This window comes from Homarus americanus, unplaced genomic scaffold (assembly GCF_018991925.1).
Source record: "Homarus americanus isolate GMGI-L3 unplaced genomic scaffold, GMGI_Hamer_2.0 scaffold19065, whole genome shotgun sequence".
Classification (NCBI taxonomy): Eukaryota; Metazoa; Arthropoda; class Malacostraca; order Decapoda; family Nephropidae; genus Homarus; species Homarus americanus.
Window position 1 is genome coordinate 1,278,902 of NW_024757463.1, and position 19,757 is coordinate 1,298,658.

General features: G+C 38.9%; 1 protein-coding gene and 1 long non-coding RNA gene across 2 annotated transcripts; both read right to left on the reverse strand.

The window, feature by feature from the left end:
- Window positions 1–4,099: 4,099 nt before the first annotated feature.
- LOC121857557 lies at window positions 4,100–6,009 on the reverse strand. The gene has a single exon (XM_042353639.1). It carries the CDS (start codon window positions 5,647–5,649, stop codon window positions 4,522–4,524), a length of 1,128 nt encoding a protein of 375 aa, XP_042209573.1. The 5' UTR covers window positions 5,650–6,009; the 3' UTR covers window positions 4,100–4,521.
- Window positions 6,010–7,293: 1,284 nt separating this feature from the next.
- On the reverse strand, window positions 7,294–10,735 carry LOC121857558. Its single transcript, XR_006087232.1, has 3 exons — window positions 10,664–10,735; window positions 7,743–7,855; window positions 7,294–7,331 (listed from the first exon to the last, which is right to left on the reverse strand). It is a non-coding gene; the product is annotated as an uncharacterized LOC121857558 (long non-coding RNA).
- Between the last annotated feature and the right edge of the window lie 9,022 nt (window positions 10,736–19,757).

The window sequence follows — 19,757 nt, forward strand, 5'->3', positions numbered from 1 at the left end:
CTATAAGAAAACGTATTAACTACAGTCACAGTACAGATTGGCCGCCATTTTGTCTCCCCTTAAGGGCAAAAACGTATCTATAGTCTTAGTGTAATTTGTCGGCCATATTGAAGTCATTTTAAGTTTCAGTGACACTTGGCGGCTATTTTGAAGTCACCTAAAGTTTCAGTGACACTTGGCGGCTATTTTGAAGTCACCTAAAGTTTCAGTGACACTTGGCGGCTATTTTGAACATAAGATTTGGTGGGAATTACGTTTATTTGTGATCATTTTCTTACGATTTTTCAACGCACAGTCCTATTGGTTAAGACATTGTCAAACTCTGGCTCTGATTGGCTAAATAATGTGCCTAAAACACAATAATAATAATAATAATAATAATAATAATCATAATTGACTTAGGTTCGTAGGCCATCCAAAACAATGTTCCAATAATGATTTTCTGAAGACTTACATGTTCCTACTTTCCCTCCCACCCTCCTATATAAGGCCATCCAATTTTGAGGGAAAGTGAGAGCTCCAAGACACCTCACTTACCTCACTTGTAGGGGGGGGGGAGGGAGGGGGGGAGGGAGATTTATATGCGGAGTAAGTCATTGGTCGCCTCTCTCCCAAACTTTATGTAAATAACCAATCAGCGTTGAGATCACTATCATGCTTTTTGGCCCACGGGAATGACTCAGCCAATGAGCATCGAGGACCTTGGTATATTCCAGCCAATCACCGCCCGAGGTAAGATGTCTCTATTATTAACTATTTTATAAAGTAAATTTGTAAATATTTTAGTATTTTAAGTTATAATTTAATTTTGTCTAATATTTTTAAACTTAATAAATGTGAATAAATTCTTCCATAATGGCATCTCACGCACATAATATTACCCAGTTATATTAATCTTTTATATATTTATTATATATTAACTATAACTAATGTTAAATAATGTCTATGTATGAATTTTATGTATATGAATATTATGCCCGAAAGCCATCATGGCGGCTGTGACGTCATTAGTAGGATGTAAACAAACGATTGGTTACGTCACGAGTTTGCATGTCAACAAACAACAGCTGACAAGTGTAAATAAACACCTTTAAAGGGTAATACACCTTTCAATAACACGTATAATAATAATGTAAATATTTCTAAATGGCAACTCTTAAACTGTACTCAAATAAATTTTTTAATCCACAATTAGACACAAAAATAGAGAAATATTAAGCATATATATATAATATTAATTGTCATCGTTGCTGTTAATATTAATGTAAGATAATTTATATTTTAATTTAATCTTGCATGCACCGCGGTGTTGCCATATGAAGCGCATCGTGATATTAGTCGGTAAGGGCGCAATGGTAGTTAATTTCAGTGCGGTTACCGACACTACAGTCTTAATAAACTATTGGTTTAATTTCTTCTAGTTATAAAGCCGGATATAAGCCAGCCTATACTAAAATAAAGCCGCTTTATTTCGTATATAGGCTGTGACACCAAGCCGGACCTAGGCCTATAGTATTTTATCATTTAAAACTACTTTTTAACCTCAAAGATGTGAAAATATACATAAAAGTGTACCATAAGTGTACCGAGGCTGTGCCGGGGTACATAACAAGTGTACCATAAGTGTACCGAGGCTGTGCCGGGGTACATAACAAGTGTACCATAAGTGTACCGAGGCTGTGCCGGGGTACATAACAAGTGTACCATAAGTGTACCGAGGCTGTGCCGGGGTACATAACAAGTGTACCATAAGTGTACCGAGGCTGTGCCAGGGTACATAACAAGTGTACCATAAGTGTACCGAGGCTGTGCCGGGGTACATAACAAGTGTACCATAAGTGTACCGAGGCTGTGCCGGGGTACATAACAAGTGTACCATAAGTGTACCGAGGCTGTGCCGGGGTACATAACAAGTGTACCATAAGTGTACCGAGGCTGTGCCGGGGTACATAACAAGTGTACCATAAGTGTACCGAGGCTGTGCCGGGGTACATAACAAGTGTACCATAAGTGTACCGAGGCTGTGCCGGGGTACATAACAAGTGTACCATAAGTGTACCGAGGCTGTGCCGGGGTACATAACAAGTGTACCATAAGTGTACCGAGGCTGTGCCGGGGTACATAACAAGTGTACCATAAGTGTACCGAGGCTGTGCCGGGGTACATAACAAGTGTACCATAAGTGTACCGAGGCTGTGCCGGGGTACATAACAAGTGTACCATAAGTGTACCGAGGCTGTGCCGGGGTACATAACAAGTGGACCATAAGTGTACCGAGGCTGTGCCGGGGTACATAACAAGTGTACCATAAGTGTACCGAGGCTGTGCCGGGGTACATAACAAGTGTACCATAAGTGTACCGAGGCTGTGCCGGGGTACATAACAAGTGTACCATAAGTGTACCGAGGCTGTGCCGGGGTACATAACAAGTGTACCATAAGTGTACCGAGGCTGTGCCGGGGTACATAACAAGTGTACCATAAGTGTACCGAGGCTGTGCCGGGGTACATAACAAGTGTACCATAAGTGTACCGAGGCTGTGCCGGGGTACATAACAAGTGTACCATAGCTTTAAATTACGAGTCAATACATTTCACTAGAATTTATTATCCTAACTTCGGTCCGGATAAAATGTAGTTCGGTATTAATAATTTTTCCCAACTTGGAATAACTAAAATGTATTTGTGTAAGTGTTTTGATATATTTTAGCGCCATTTTTAGATATATAACAAAATTAAGCAGTTACAGAAAGCATAATTAAGGTATAACGCATGTAATTTTAATCTATTTCAACATATACATAGAAAACTTTAATATTTAAGGGATAATTAATGTAATTTTACGAATTATTAATGGCTCTGCCTATTCTCCCTATGTAATCGTTAATATTAGTAAATTCTTCTTTTAATGGAGGTTTTATTACCTAAATTAGACTCGGAGCCTTAGGACTAACAACAATATAGACAAAATACATTACTTTCATCTTAGAAAATATTTAAAATCGTGGAATAAATTAAACAAATAAATTCATGATTATCGACCAAATGCTTCAAAGAACTTGGCAGGTGAAAGACATCGTTCGCCAGGCTTCTCTTCGCCAGTCTGGAGTACAGGTTAGTCTAGAACTATTTTTTATACGTTTATTTAATAATTATGTGATTATTTTATATATTTTTTAACTTGTTATTGAAGTTTATTAAATAGCAGATATGTATGCTAGTGTTATGAGTATCTATCTATCTATCTATCTATTTATCTATCTGTCTATATATATATCTATCTATATAATGGATTAAATGTATTTACTAAAACCTAAAACATCATTACAGCTAAAATCGTACGTCTGGCAACCACCCAACCACGTTTCCAAACACACGTTGCCGATCAATGGAAAACTTCTCGTACAGCACTCAACCAAACACACAAGACCAGCATTCATAGAGCTGACTGACACAACTAAAATGAAAGGGTAAGTAATTTAAGTTTTGTCAATTACCTGAAGATTAGACACCCTAGTTTATTTTACCCCTTGATTAAACACCGTAATTTTAACCTAACTAGAGTACTAACTTAATCTAATCTAACTAGAGTATTAACTTAATCTAATCTAACCTAATTATTTTGTGAATTTCTGATTAATTATGTAAATATGATTAATTAGTTAAGGAATTATTGTTGTTTTGATGGTATTATTATTATTGATGATGTTTGTCGCGTATTTTTATGGGAAGAATTTCATTTATTTTCAACATCCTTCTAAATTATTGGTTTACACTTTGTCATAACCAAATACTTGTAAATTTTAATAATAATAAGATATAGATTACAGATATTGGTAGATAATTTAACTTACATTTATTTCACAAGCTTACATATAATAATTTACAAGTTACACATTTATTTCACAAGCTTACATATAATAATTTACAAGTTACACATTTATTTCACAAGCTTATATATAATAATTTACAAGTTACACATTTATTTCACAAGCTTACATATAATCATTTACAAGTTACACATTTATTTCACAAGCTTACATATAATCATTTATTTCATTACACATTTATTTCACAAGCTTACATACAAGTTACACATTTATTTCACAAGCTTACATATAATAATTTACAAGTTACACATTTATTTCACAAGCTTATATATAATAATTTACAAGTTACACATTTATTTCACAAGCTTACATATAATCATTTACAAGTTACACATTTATTTCACAAGCTTACATATAATCATTTACAAGTTACACATTTATTTCAGAAGCTTACATATAATAATTTACAAGATACACATTTATTTCAGAAGCTTACATATAATCATTTACAAGTTACACAGGTATATGAGTCACTGACATTGACGTCATAATAAAATTAATCCTGGAAAGAAGGAATTTTTACCTGGGGATTTTTTTTTATAATTATTGATAAGACTTAAGACTTATCACTTAACACAGTCTCTCTTAACTGACAGTTCATAGGACGGTGTTATGGTATGGAACTGAATTAACTAACCCATAAACATTCCTAGATGTCTGAGTGTGCGTAAAGAGTTGTGAACAATAGCTTTACTGAAGCGAGTAATGCCGTCATCCACACGCGTTTTGTTTAGGAAGATATGGCACTGTTTTTTGAGCTCGTTTACACACCCAGAGCGATAATGCTGTAGATGGGCGATAGTTGTAGGTATAGAGGGATTCGAACAGTGGTCTCGAAGGCAGGAGAACGGGTAGTGGTTGTGCAAGGTTAATACTCGCTCGGTGTCGTGGTAACATTTGACATAAGCCCCTGGTTTGGTGTAGTTAACAGCTCGATAGAGGTTGTTGGTGAAATACATGAATTTGGGGATATATTTTGAGGTTGTTTGTTTTTTTTGCATAGAATCAAGGAAGTAAATATTCCTAGCACAGTAAGATGATTTAGTATGCTCCTGACCTGATAATGCCTTAGGGGCGACGAGGCTTATTACATCTTTCCATGATTTTGCTTTCCTGGGCATTATAAATTCATCGGTGTCTAATAATACCACAAATTTATATAGATTCATATTATTATACAAACAATCATTATAGGGAATCACCTCGTTCTGTCGTTTGGTGGTGTATTTCCTCTTTAAATATTGACTCATTATACTAGCTAGGTTAGGTAGGTATCCAGGTAAGGTCAATGGGATCACTTGAACTTGACCTCGTTTCTGGTAGTAGTTAAGCACACGGGTCATATTGTAAGGGATATTCAGGTCATAGATAACGACCTTGTTAGCCCCTAATTGAAATAACACCTCTAACCACTCAATTAACCTCACACTTTGATCATTATTACCATATAACAATCCTTTAACACAAACTACAAAGTCATTTTTCTTCCCATTAACAGGCTGCTTGTTAATTACCCTAAGGTTGTTAGTGGGTTGGTAACAAGGTTGTTCAATAAGTGACATAGATAGAGGTACCAAGTGGTTATATTCAGTTGGTATTGGGCACTCTAACATATAAGGCTGTAATAAACCATCTTTATAATTACCCCAGGTCTTATACCACATATACTTAAACCCACTCACTCTAACTACAACAGGTAAGTCGATATTAAACCACAACACACAATAAACCTTAACATTAAACCAAATCCGATCGACCATAGTTAAAACTCTTATTATTGGTTTCGGATTAGCTAGCGTTCGGTTATCGTAAAATGCATTATAGATATAGATAATAGTCTCGTTACTCCTATATACTTGCCAATAAATGTTACTAAATAATATATTGTATAGAGGAGGAAATTTAACACAGGGTTTGGTTTTTATGATCTGTTTAGGTAAGGTGTTTGGCCCGTGTTGAGGAACTTTTGGTAGGTTGTACACTTGGGGCAGATTAGGTAGGCTGTGAAGGTCAGGTGGGCTGTGTTGGTCAGAGAGGATGGGTAGGTCAGATAGGCTTTGCAGGTCAGGTAGGCTGTGTTGGTCAGAGAGGATGGGTAGGTCAGATAGGCTTTGCAGGTCAGTGTAATGAGACAAAACTCACAAGAAGAAGATTACATATAGGTAGAATATTGATAGTATAAGAGTATAAAGAGAGGAAGACTTTGGTAGCGTGGCCGTGATAGTTATTTACACTGTCAGTACACTTATCGTATCTTATACGTCAATACACTTCTATTACGTCTTAAGGGCGACTTCTCAAACACTGCTTCGTTACAACTCTTTATTAATTAACGACATGACATGGACACATTAATAACACCTTCTATTGAAGTTACTAGGACATTATGTTTACGTTACTAGGACATCATATTACGTTACTAGACACTCTGATTCTCGGACACGAACATGAAATGAATACACTTCCCACGTAAGTAACTCATCCCATGGAAAGCTCTGACAAACACTCACGTGACCTAGGGGAGGCCTAGCAGGTAGTCTGCTTAGCGGGACCACTGGTGTCGGGAGGGCGCCTGCTTAGCTGGGACACCGGAGGGAAGTCTCGGTCCTGACCGGAGGCGGCTTGCCTCCGGCCCTGACTTCGCTGGAGCAGCACTAGTGGTGTCGTAGCTGGCCACCTTGTTACAAGACAACTACTTCTCTGCGAATCGTGGAGGGAGGACCAGGACGTCCTATATATTGGGAAGCGAGCCGTCAGGTTCAGCTGGCCTGGGGGGCGGCGAAGGGTCTCCTTACATTTGACCCCGCAAATGTGCGGTCAGGCCTGGACTTTTCAGAACTATCTGGGAAAGTCATCAGGTGGGGCCATGTGTATATTGGGAGAGCAACCGTGAGAGTTCCCCTACACTTGACTTCCCAAACGTCGGGTCAGACTGGAGTTTCTGAGATGTAAGGAGAAGTCGTCAGGTGGGGCCGTGTAACACGAGAGGCCTTGAGTTGGGCTCCAAGGGTTACAAGTGACCTGGCTAATTGTGAGGTCAGGTCCGGCCTTTGTTCAGAGAGTAGGTTATTGTATATCGGAAGAGGGTCAGCTGGTGCCTTCTTACATGTTTTGTTGGGGCCACATGTCACATGGGAGGGGAGCTAGGCTGATTTACAATCCTTGGTCGACCGCAGAGTTACACTTGACCCCTCCTAATGTCGGGTCAAGACTGGCCCCCCTCTGCGGTGTAGGACATTGTGTATATTGGGAGAGAGCCGGCTGGTGCCCTCTTACATGTGTGACATGGGAGGGGGAGCTAGTTGGTTTACAATCCTTGGTCAACCGCAGAGTTACCCTACACTTGACCTAGGGAAGGCCTAGAGTTTCTGAGATGTAAGCTGTGGTCTGACAACCCATCACTACATCAGGTAGGCTGTGTTGGTCAGAGAGGATGGGTAGGCTGAAAAATTAAATACTATGATTACTTTCGGATTTGAGGTTAGGTTAGGTTAGGTTAGGTTAGGTTTAAACTATAATCACCTTAAACTAAGTAATTAGTGCCGCCATTTTATTTGTTATGAATTTTCCACCAATCAGGTTAAAGGAATTGTCTAAGTAACTTACAAAAAGTCTATTTATAAGTAATGATAAAAATAATTGAATGGTAAATATTTTTATAAATCATACATATACTTATACATACATAGATACACACACGCACACAGATACATACATATACACACACACAAATACACACATGTACACTATAAATGCCTAAAACAGAGACAGACAGACAGAACGAAGGAGGAACACACACACACACACACACACACACACACACACACACACACACACACACACACACACTTACCCTCTATACAGCACACAACACAACACAACACAATACCAGGACGCGTTGTAGGCATTTGGAAGTCCATCTGTTCAGCCTACAGCCGATCCTCCCAACACGGACCATGGTTTAACCTGAAAAAATAGCCAAAAACGTAAAAAAAGGCCAAACACGTAACAAAATAGCCAAACATGTAAAAAAAAAGGCCAAAATGTGTAAAAATGGCCAAAAAACGTAAACAAATAGCCAAACATGTAAAAAAGGCCAAGATGCATAAAAATTAGCCATAAACGTAAAAAGTAGCAAAAAAAACGTAAAAATGTGTCTAATTATGAAAAATACGCCAAAAATTAGGTGAAATATGTCCCAAATAAGCAATATACGTAAGAAAATGTGCAAAAAAATGTTACCTAACCTAACCTAACGTAACCTCCTTTCTTACTTAACCCATTGAATATAATAGCATCATACTCAAGGGGTTAAATCATCATACTCAAGGGGTTAAATCATCATACTCAAGGGGTTAAATCATCATACTCAAGGGGTTAAATCATCATACTCAAGGGGTTAAATCATCATGCTCAAGGGGTTAAATCATCATGCTCAAGGGGTTAAATCATCATACTCAAGGGGTTAAATCATCATACACCAGGGATAACCGTCTTTCAACTAATCCTAGCTAGTATCATGTCTAATCCATGGGCGTGGGTGATTTTTTAGTACCAGTTAATGCTGGTTATGTAATTTATATAACTAGATATGGTCTGGATTTTCTATATCAAAATGACTTTGCTTATGGTCAAATATACTCTACTGTTTTAAATAGAAGCGGAAAACTTAACGTAGGAACCTTTGAGAATCCATCTTTGTGTGGTAGCTTAAGTGGATCAGTTAGATACGTTCTCACATCACCAGTTAGGAGGAAAACTTAACGTAGGAACCTTTGAGAATCCATCTTTGTGTGGTAGCTTAAGTGAGTCAGTTAGATACGTTCTCACATCACCAGTTAGGAGGAAAACTTAACGTAGGAACCTTTGAGAATCCATCTTTGTGTGGTAGCTTAAGTGAGTCAGTTAGATACGTTCTCACATCACCAGTTAGGAGGAAAACTTAACGTAGGAACCTTTGAGAATCCATCTTTGTGTGGTAGCTTAAGTGAGTCAGTTAGATACGTTCTCACATCACCAGTTAGGAGGAAAACTTAACGTAGGAACCTTTGAGAATCCATCTTTGTGTGGTAGCTTAAGTGAGACAGTTAGATACGTTCTCACATCACCAGTTAGGAGGAAAACTTAACGTAGGAACCTTTGAGAATCCATCTTTGTGTGGTAGCTTAAGTGAGTCAGTTAGATACGTTCTCACATCACCAGTTAGGAGGAAAACTTAACGTAGGAACCTTTGAGAATCCATCTTTGTGTGGTAGCTTAAGTGAGTCAGTTAGATACGTTCTCACATCACCAGTTAGGAGGAAAACTTAACGTAGGAACCTTTGAGAATCCATCTTTGTGTGGTAGCTTAAGTGAGTCAGTTAGATACGTTCTCACATCACCAGTTAGGAGGAAAACTTAACGTAGGAACCTTTGAGAATCCATCTTTGTGTGGTAGCTTAAGTGAGTCAGTTAGATACGTTCTCACATCACCAGTTAGGAGGAAAACTTAACGTAGGAACCTTTGAGAATCCATCTTTGTGTGGTAGCTTAAGTGAGTCAGTTAGATACGTTCTCACATCACCAGTTAGGAGGAAAACTTAACGTAGGAACCTTTGAGAATCCATCTTTGTGTGGTAGCTTAAGTGAGTCAGTTAGATACGTTCTCACATCACCAGTTAGGAGGAAAACTTAACGTAGGAACCTTTGAGAATCCATCTTTGTGTGGTAGCTTAAGTGAGTCAGTTAGATACGTTCTCACATCACCAGTTAGGAGGAAAACTTAACGTAGGAACCTTTGAGAATCCATCTTTGTGTGGTAGCTTAAGTGAGTCAGTTAGATACGTTCTCACATCACCAGTTAGGAGGAAAACTTAACGTAGGAACCTTTGAGAATCCATCTTTGTGCGGTAGCTTAAGTGAGTCAGTTAGATACGTTCTCACATCACCAGTTAGGAGGAAAACATAACGTAGGCTGAGAATCCATCTTGTGTGGTAAGTGGATCAGTTAGATACGTTCTCACATCACCAGTTAGGAGGAAAACTTAACGTAGGAACCTTTGAGAATCCATCTTTGTGTGGTAGCTTAAGTGGATCAGTTAGATACGTTCTCACATCACCAGTTAGGAGGAAAACTTAACGTAGGAACCTTTGAGAATCCATCTTTGTGTGGTAGCTTAAGTGGTCAGTTAGATACGTTCTCACATCACCAGTTAGGAGGAAAACTTAACGTAGGAACCTTTGAGAATCCATCTTTGTGCGGTAGCTTAAGTGAGTCAGTTAGATACGTTCTCACATCACCAGTTAGGAGGAAAACTTAACGTAGGAACCTTTGAGAATCCATCTTTGTGTGGTAGCTTAAGTGAGTCAGTTAGATACGTTCTCACATCACCAGTTAGGAGGAAAACTTAACGTAGGAACCTTTGAGAATCCATCTTTGTGTGGTAGCTTAAGTGAGTCAGTTAGATACGTTATCAGACCATGCTAATGAATTCTGATAAGCTGGATATTAAATTTTAAGTTGCTTTATCAAATTCAGGATTATAAATAATAAATTTCTTTAAAACTCAACAACCCTCAAACCATGACTTAACCCCTTGAGTATAACTTAACCCCTTGAGTATAACTTAACACCTTGAGTATAACTTAACCCCTTGAGTATAACTTAACCCCTTGAGTATAACTTAACCCCTTGAGTATGACTTAACCCCTTGAGTACCTGTTTGTATTATCCGTTTTTCTGTTTTTGTTATGAATGGCCTGTTAATTTTATGTGGTTCTGTTGATGTGACCTACCTGTTTATCGTTGCCTGTTGTGTAGTTGGGTGTTATCAGTAGACCCTGGGGACAAATACTGACTCGAGATCTGTAGCTCCATCATGTTATATAGTCTGAGTTGCCGGTTATGTCAATATGGATTATTTTTTATCACTTTTCTTTTAATGGTTAGGTTATGTTAAAGATTCAGAGGGGGCTAGTTTATTGGGCACCCCCTTACATCCTGTGCAAGGTGAAGCGTTTACAGCGCCCAACAGGGAAGTATGAAAAGTTTATAATTACCTTTATGACTCGTACATTAAGGGCGTAAAAGCCTGAAGGGTCATAGGTTCTGTCAAGTTATATAAAGTGAGAGAATGATGAGTGTGTGGGGGGAAAGTTGCCGGGACATTTTATCTGTTTATGGCAAAGAGTGGCAGGTCTCTAGTGCCAGGCCTGTGACGAGGAGGAGGGATGGTTATGTTAAATTATGTTACCTTAGGTCATGTTAGGTGACGTTAGGTTAGGTTGCCATCAATTACTTTATTACGACTACTAATGACACGTTGACACTAATTATATGAGAAATTAGAGAAATGAGATAATTATTTTTCCCTTATCTTGTATGGTATATTTCACCTCATGTATTATGTGTACGTTAGTTTATTTAATTAAATATGGAAATCGTTTATAATATTCCTCATTAAGTCTTTAAAGTTTATATATATATTACAGTATATTTTTTTACGGATAATATAAATTCTTTGTACCATTGATCTCTGTTGACAATTACGTAAACATTATAGTGTTGTAAAATTACCGCGAACACGATCATCTGATTTTCAGTCATTAATTAAAACATATCTAATTTATCGTTACTATTATTTTATCATATATTTAAATAAAAGTTTTTTTATTTAATGATTGAAGGAATATTTATAAATATAAAGAAATAAATGGTTAATTCCACTTTGTTCGTGTTTATTCTCAACATTGTTTGTTATGCCTTATGTAAGAGTATTCGACGATGTAACAACCTTTAAATATTGTGTTCTTATTATGTAAATAATTTAGATAAATTAAATAATTTTATACATATATATTTACACATAAATATATTTTAAATATTAAGATATTTATTTAAGCTATAATTGATTTTTAAGTGAATTATAAAGCGGAAATACATATAATAGTCGAATGTTTCCTTACACAACACCAGGAAGTAAACAAAGCGACATGAGACGGTGGTGACTCTACAGGGCAGCCAATAACCCAACTTAACCTCCATTATTGATCTATGGAGACGATTTATGGCCGATTGATGACTTAAAATAGTATTAACTGGAAGATAAGATAAGAGAGGTGGATAGTATTGATGTTAACAGCTATTGGTGGTCGAGCAATAAGAAGAGTTGTAACGGGGACTTGGCAGGTGAGGTGGTATGGTTTGCCCGTATAGACCCCAGAGCTTATAGACCCTTGTCCTAATGGGCCCCAGTTGGTGGTTAATTTGTTCTCCCTGTTCTAATAGGCCCCAGATGCTTGTTAATTTGTTCTCCCTGTTCTAATAGGCCCCAGATTCTTGTTAATTTGTTCTCCCTGTTCTAATAGGCCCCAGATTCTTGTTAATTTGTTCTCCCTGTTCTAATAGGCCCCAGATGTTAATTTGTTCTCCCTGTTCTAATAGGCCCCAGATTGTTAATTTGTTCTCCCTGTTCTAATAGGCCCCAGATGCTTGTTAATTTGTTCTCCCCAGCCCCAATAGGCCCCCAAACCCAACCCAACCAAACTACGTGTCCTATTGCAGAAACACAGAACCCACGTCTCTTCCACAAGATGAACGTAAAGAATAAATCCGTCGCCTTCTGTTGGCTGCGGAAACGATTTGCGATACCAATGATAATAATGAGGTAGTTATGTGTTGTTAGTCCTGAATAAGTATTTTCATTTGTTGATTATTTCATCCATCTATCCGCCTGTTTATCTATCTATCTATCTATTTAATTAATATTTATTCACGTCTTGCTGGTTGCGAAATTATTTGGAATGTCAGGAAAAGATTAGCCCCCAAGTGCTCACCTGAAGATTAGTTCCCCCAAGTGCTCACCTGAAGATTAGGCTCCCGCGTCACTGAAGATTAACTCCCCGCGCTCACCTGTAGATTAACCCCCTGCGCGCCAGAAGTCACCCCCCAGCTTAACCAATTCCGGTGAAACTATCTTCGAGGAGAGGAGGGCTAATGTTCAGGTGGGATCCATTGAGGCTAAAAATCACCAAATGGCCTCTGTTCATGATCTAGTCTTAATAGCTCGTTGAATATTGTAACGATCGATGCTGTTATCGTCACAGGTGTTGATGAAAGCAAATACCAACGCCGACGTAGGTCGTTCCCCGCGGTATTGCTTCGACCCAGACACTTCCAAGAGACTCCTATCACTTCTGTTTCTCCAAGACCGAAACCATCGTACAAGTTCCTCCTCCTTCAGAGTGTCCAGGATCTGGAGAAACACTTTACGCTCGGTGAGGGAGTGTGAGTGTTAGTGCTAACCAAACCTAACCAGTCCTTCTAATGCCAACCTAATCTAACCAAACCTAACGTAACATAATAATGCGAACATAACCAGCTCTAATGCCAACCTAATCTAACCAAACCTAACGTGAACATAATGCTACATGTGACCTAACTTAACCTTCCACAAGTTAACTCTAACCTGTTCTAATGCAAAACCTAACGCAACTAAAACCTAACATAACATAATGCTAATGTGTGAATTAACTTAACATAATGCAAAACCTAACCTGTTCTAATGCAAAACCTAATCTAACCAAACCTAATGCAACAGAATGCTAATGTGACCTAACTTAACCTAATGCTAACCTAACCTAACCAAAACCTAATCTAACCGACGTTTAGATTTTATCATCGTGGAAAATATCGACGTTTATATAATTATCGTCGATGATTTATTCTGCCATTTATTTTCTGTTTCTAATTTGTTGGTGAGAGGGTTTGGGGAGCCAGAGGTAATTATTCCGTCGATTTTAAAGACCATCGCAGCCTCCTATTTTGTTGTTTATCAGGAAGAGGTAAAGTTTAGTACGTGTGACTTTCATTGTTCACTTACAATTATAAGTAATATGTATGATGAATTATTATAAGTACTGTATCTAGGTTAAGTATTTTTCCACTTTTTTACTTCATAGTTATAAGTAAAACTCAATATAATGGACTATCTCTATATAGTTCATTGGGGTTTCACATCTAACGACCCTCGATATATAATGGACTATCATTCCTATATAGTTCATTAAATGGGGGTTTCACATCTAACGGACCCTCGATGTAATGGACTATCATCTCTATATAGTTCATTAAATGGGGTTTCACATCTAACGACCATGTAAATGTAGAACTTCTCATCTCTATATAGTTCATTAAATGGGGGTTTCACATCTAACGGACCCTCATATAATGGACTATCATCTATATAGTTCATTAAATGAGGTTTCACATCTAACGGACCCTCATATAATGGACTATCATCTCTATATAGTTCATTAAATGGAGGTTTCACATCTAACGGACCCTCATATAATGGACTATCATCTCTATAGCCCGTTAAATAAATACATTCAATCGCATCTAGTCCTAAATTATCATAATGCTTTTCGAACCCTAGACTCCAATATTTACGCTAACCTCGTGTTTCACCCAGGTAACTTAGAGAGGAGGCGATGTCAACGATTTGCGAGAACGCTGTAAGGCTGCTGGGGCTCAAATTCATTCTTTCTGGGGTTCGACCAATACCACAAGAATGACTTACCGCTTGCCGCCAATAAGTGAGTCTGTAAGCTATTAATAGGTACCAGATAGAGCGAGAGAGAGAGAGAGAGAGAGAGAGAGAGAGAGAGAGTATAGAGAGAGGGTAGAGATTGATACATATTAATTTGGTCGTATCAATCCTGATGCTCACCAAATCCCCATTCCCTTACAGCATCCCGACACTTTCACGGATTTAGAAAAAGTCGGTCGGCCAAGAGAGTTCCAGTCCTAGGCCCCATAGTAATGCCGAGAAATTAAAGCCACTGGCATTGACCTCGAGATTTCACCCACACTAGAGCTTACTCGGTGTTAAAAGGTAAACAATGGGTGTTGTTTGTTTGGAGTTTTTTAATTTGTTTTGCCGGGGTGTTTTGATAGTGATTTTCACGCTCATTTTAATACAAACCGCCAATAGAATGAAAGATAAACCTCAGCTTGATCTGTTTATTTAAGCTATTTTTTGTGTGGGATAGATTTGATGTTAATTTTCACACGCATCGCTAATGAACTGAGAGGTAAACATCACACTCCATTAATTTATTTGATTTATTTATTTTATGGGAAGCCGTGATGTGTGTGGTTATTCACAGATGCCCCAATCTATGACGAACAGCTTTTCCGTTTCTGGCGGGAAACGTCCGGTCTGGAACGGGCAGGTGAAACGGTACTTGGGACTCTAAACAACGCTGCTAAGTACAAGGGAGACGAGGAACGACTATTGGGGAGGAGTACTCACTCTGTTGAGTCCGCGGTGGTAAATTCTCTCTCGCCAATGAATGCCTTTAACAAAATGCCTCTTTGTTAGTGTATGTTAAGAAAATGCCTCCTAGTGCCTCATGCCTTTAATAAATGCCTCCACGCCATACACCCCTAAGAAAAATGCCTCTGCCTTCCCTCATGCCCTTAAAAGAAAATGCCTCTGGACTTCCTCATGTCCTTAATAAAAATGCCTCCTTGCCTTCCTTATGCCCTTAAGAAAATGCCTCCCAACGTCACATGCCAATAAATTATTCCTCTTAATGCCTTCAGGTTAGCCCACGGTTGCCTCTCACCTCGCCATATATCTTCGCTGAAATCAAGAAATAATAAAGCCAATCGCCAATCAGAGTAATGCATCGTGGTGTTTGAGATGACTGGCTTGTGACTATTTTAAGTGAGTATTTGGGTAGCTATTTTAAGCATTTGGGGGTCTATTTTTAAGTGTTTTTTGGCTATTTTAAGTGATTTTGGCTATTTTAAGTGAGTATTTGGGCTATTTTAAGTAATTTTGTTGGCTATTTCTCAGTATTTCTTTTGGCTATTTTTCAGTATTTTGGCTATTTTAAGTAAGTTTGGCTATTTTAAAGTATCTTTACTATTTTAAATGAGTGATGATGTTGATAATGATAAGACAAAAATAATAATGATCTATAATTTATTTGACGTATTTCAGATTTGTTTGTGTGAAGTACGGCTGAACAATCACAAGGTTCTATCCTTCCGCATTATGGGCAAAAAGAGACAATGGAAGAATGATCCAAGAGGTTTTTCAGACGCGGAAAGGTGTGTATGTGTTACCTGTTACCTGGGGCCACCTGGAAGATTAGACACCCTGGGTTAGTTAGGGTTAGATTAGGGTAGCTAGGTGAGGGTTAGGTATGCAGGTAGGGTAGGTTAGTGCTGGGTTAGGTTAGGTATGGTGTAATGATTAGCATCCCTACCTCACAATAAACTATGTGGGTCCAAGGTCTGATCCTCGGCCAGGGTGAAACTATGGGCAAAGTTTCTTTACCATTTGCCTCGGGTCTACCCAGCAGTAATTGGGACTTGGATGTTAGTAGATTTGTGGATGGTGTTCTGGGGGTAATGGTTAGCCAGTGCAGTTGGTGAGTTGTCCGTCTTCTCGACTATTCCTTGACACTGGATCATGCAGTTTGTAACTCAGGGTGTGGTTGTTGTGTTATGCATGTTTCTTACACCTTAAACACTGGGTCATGCAGCTCATTAACCTAGGGTACATGGTTGTTGTGTTGGCGACAGCTTCTACACCTTAAACACTGGGTCATGCAGCCTATTAACCTAGGGCATGGTTATTGTTGTGTTGGCGACAGCTTCTACACCTTAAACACTGGGTCATGCAGCTCATTAACCTAGGGCATGGTTGTTGTGTTGGCCACAGCTAATCTTTAAACACTGAGTCATGCAGCTCATTAACCTAGGGCATTGTTGTTGTGTTGGCTTACAGCTTCTACACCTTAAACAAATTCATGTCTAGGGGGCCTTTTGGGCAGACCATCCCCGCTACATAAGAACATAAGAATGGAGGAAACTGCAGCGGCCTTCCATTACCCATACTGGGCAGTCCTGTTTACACCCAACCCCTATTGCTCATATATAAGCATCCAACCTAGTTTGAAGCTTTCATTCAGCGATTCGAGTTAATGATGATATTTGGTAACTTGTTCCATTCATCCACTACTGTTTCCAAACCAGTGTTTACCTATTTCACGCTTCTAAATCTAAATTTGTCTAATTTAAAACCATTGTTACGAAGTTCGCCCTGGCTGGATAGCTTCAGTACCTTGTAATGTCCTCCCTTGTTTAGCCCTGCCTTCCACTTATACACCTCTATCAGGTCGCCCGCCTAATGCGCCTCTCTCGAGGGAGTGCAAATTAAGATGCTTTCTTTAACCTGTCTCTATACTCAAGTTTCCTAATGCCTGGATTAGTCTTGTCATTCTCCTCTGAATTCTTTCCAAGGATTCTATCCATTCTGTGATATTACTGCGACTGTAGAACTGAACTGGGCGTAGGTCCAGGTGTGGTCTCACAAGAGCAAGTATACAGTTTTAGGATGACCTCGCTTAGTCTTGTAACTAACACTCCTTTGTATGAACCCAAGTACTTTATTAGCCTTGTTACGCAGCAAAGACACATTGTTTACTTGGTTTAAGGTTCCTACTTACCATTACTCCTAAATCTCTCTCAAGAGTCGATTTCTATGGCATCGTTGTTCATCTGGTATCTGGTTTCCTGTTTTACGCCTCCTATACTGAGTACTTTTACATTTGTCAACGCTGAATTTCATCTGCCATTTTTTCAGACCATTCTAAAAATTTTGTTTAGATTTTCTGTAGTTTTGCCTTCTAGTCCTCAGATTTAATAACACGCCCTATTTTAGTGTCACTGTGCCGTAAATTTACTTATGTTGCTGTCTATGCCAATATCTATGTCGTTTATGTATATAATAAATAATAATGGTCCGGGTACTGAGCCTTGGGGGAACTCCCACTCTGTGACGTTGCTCCAATGGGACTTAGTGCCGCTAATGCTCACTGCTGTTTCCCTAGTCCTGTAACCATGCCCTAATCCATTTAAGGATGTCACCTTTGATGCCATGTGCTTCTACCTTCTAATTAGTCTTTCGTGGGGACTCTGTCGGGCTTTAAGAAGTCGAGATATACCACATCATAATTTGTGCCCCTGTCCACCCATCTGAAAACTGATGAAAGAATGTTAATAGATTAGTTAGGCAAGAACATCCGCCAGAAGCCATGCTGAATCAAATCATTGATCAATCGCAAGCTTCTCCAGGTGATTTCGAATAGAGCTTCTGAGATGATTGCTTCCAGTAATTTGCCAACAATTGATGTTAGACTGATTGGCTGTAGTTAGAGGATAAATGATCTATCCCCTTCTTGAAAAATCAGATACAATTTAGGCAAACCATTATTATTATTATGGTAGAGTGCTGTGTTAGGTTAGGGTGGTACAGTATTAGATACAGGGTAAACTTGTATGATAATTTAACTATTATTATTTTTAAATTGGCAGTTGAACCTTTCATTGTCTATACATGCTTAAATCAATTATAAGTTTGAGTCGATGATTAAATTATTATTATTATTAGCATTGTTACATATTACTATTTATTCACAGATGGTCAAACAGGAGTGCCGCTCGTAGATGCCAACATGCTGGAGTTAAAAGAGACGGCTGGATGAGTAATCGTACGTCAGAACGTAGCCTCATTTCTCTCTCATTAAGGACCTGGGTTTGGACTTCGGAGACTTAAAAGCTGAATGGTTCGAAATGAGTTGGTGAGATGAGGCCTGAGGGTTGTGTTTGGGGTAGTTAGGACTGCGAACGAGGCCATTTGGTGGGTTTGACCTATGGAACACCTGAATATTGCCCCCTACCCCTCCTTAGCTACCAGCCCTGGTGATAGTTTGAGGGGGGTAGTTCAGGCTGGTTTAAGGTTAATCTTCGTGAGCACTTGGGGGTTAATCTTCAGGTGAGCACTTGGGGTTAATCTTCAGGTGAGCATTTGGGGTTAATCTTCAGGTGAGCACTTTAAGCACCAGGTGAGCACTTGGGGGGTTAATCTTCGTGTGAGCACTTGGGGTTAATCTACAGGTGAGCACTTGGGGTTAATCTTCAGGTGTTAATTTGGGGGTTAATCTTGAGGTGAGCACTTGGGGGTTAACTCACATCAGGTGAGCACTTGGGGGTTAATCTTCAGGTGAGCACTTGGGGGTTAATTTTCAGGTGAGCATTTGGGGGTTAATCTTCAGGTGAGCACTTGGGGGCTAATTCTTCAGGTGAGCATTTGGGGTTAATCTTCAGGTGAGCACTTGGGGTTAATCTTCAGGTGAGCACTTGGGGGTTAATCATCAGGCATTTCATAGGTTAAAATAATAAGTAATCCGGACAGTACTTTCCATAAATTTAACTACATCATCGCTTCTTTCAATAAGATATCACATAGCCACATTCATAGTTATTATCCACCTCTATATATCCCAATAAACCTACACAGTACTTATTATAAACTTACACACAGTCACAGTAGCATTAAGGCATATATTAATGCCTTTTTAATTTTATATCACAGCATATAGGCATCTTTATATTAATCTTAATCCATTTATAGATGCATTCATAAAGCAATGCCTCTCTCTCTCTCTCTCTCTCTCTCAGTTAGACCACTTATGTATGCAGTAACTACGCAACTGGAACTACTCGCAGGCATCGCAATCCACCGAGAAAACAGGAAATTCAATATGGTGAAACAAGGACTGGACTATGACCCGAAGGTGTCGGTCGTTAGGTTAGGGTTTGACGTTTATACGGATAAATTTCAAACTGAGGGACGATTATCACCTCATTAACCCGCCACCCTACGCATTTCCATCTCCCTAGGGTGAGTTCATCCCAAGACGTGGGTCCCGGAACCTCGAGATCAGAGGTGCCATGGTTCAATTTTGGAAGACATGTTCCTGCACGACCTAGGCAAAGCAGGAGTGTCCTCGGAGAATATTACCCCAATCC

Bases quoted from the DNA above. Each gene is read 5' to 3' on its own strand.
- LOC121857557 (XM_042353639.1), bottom strand. From the start codon at position 5,649: ATGGTCGATCGGATTTGGTTTAATGTTAAGGTTTATTGTGTGTTGTGG.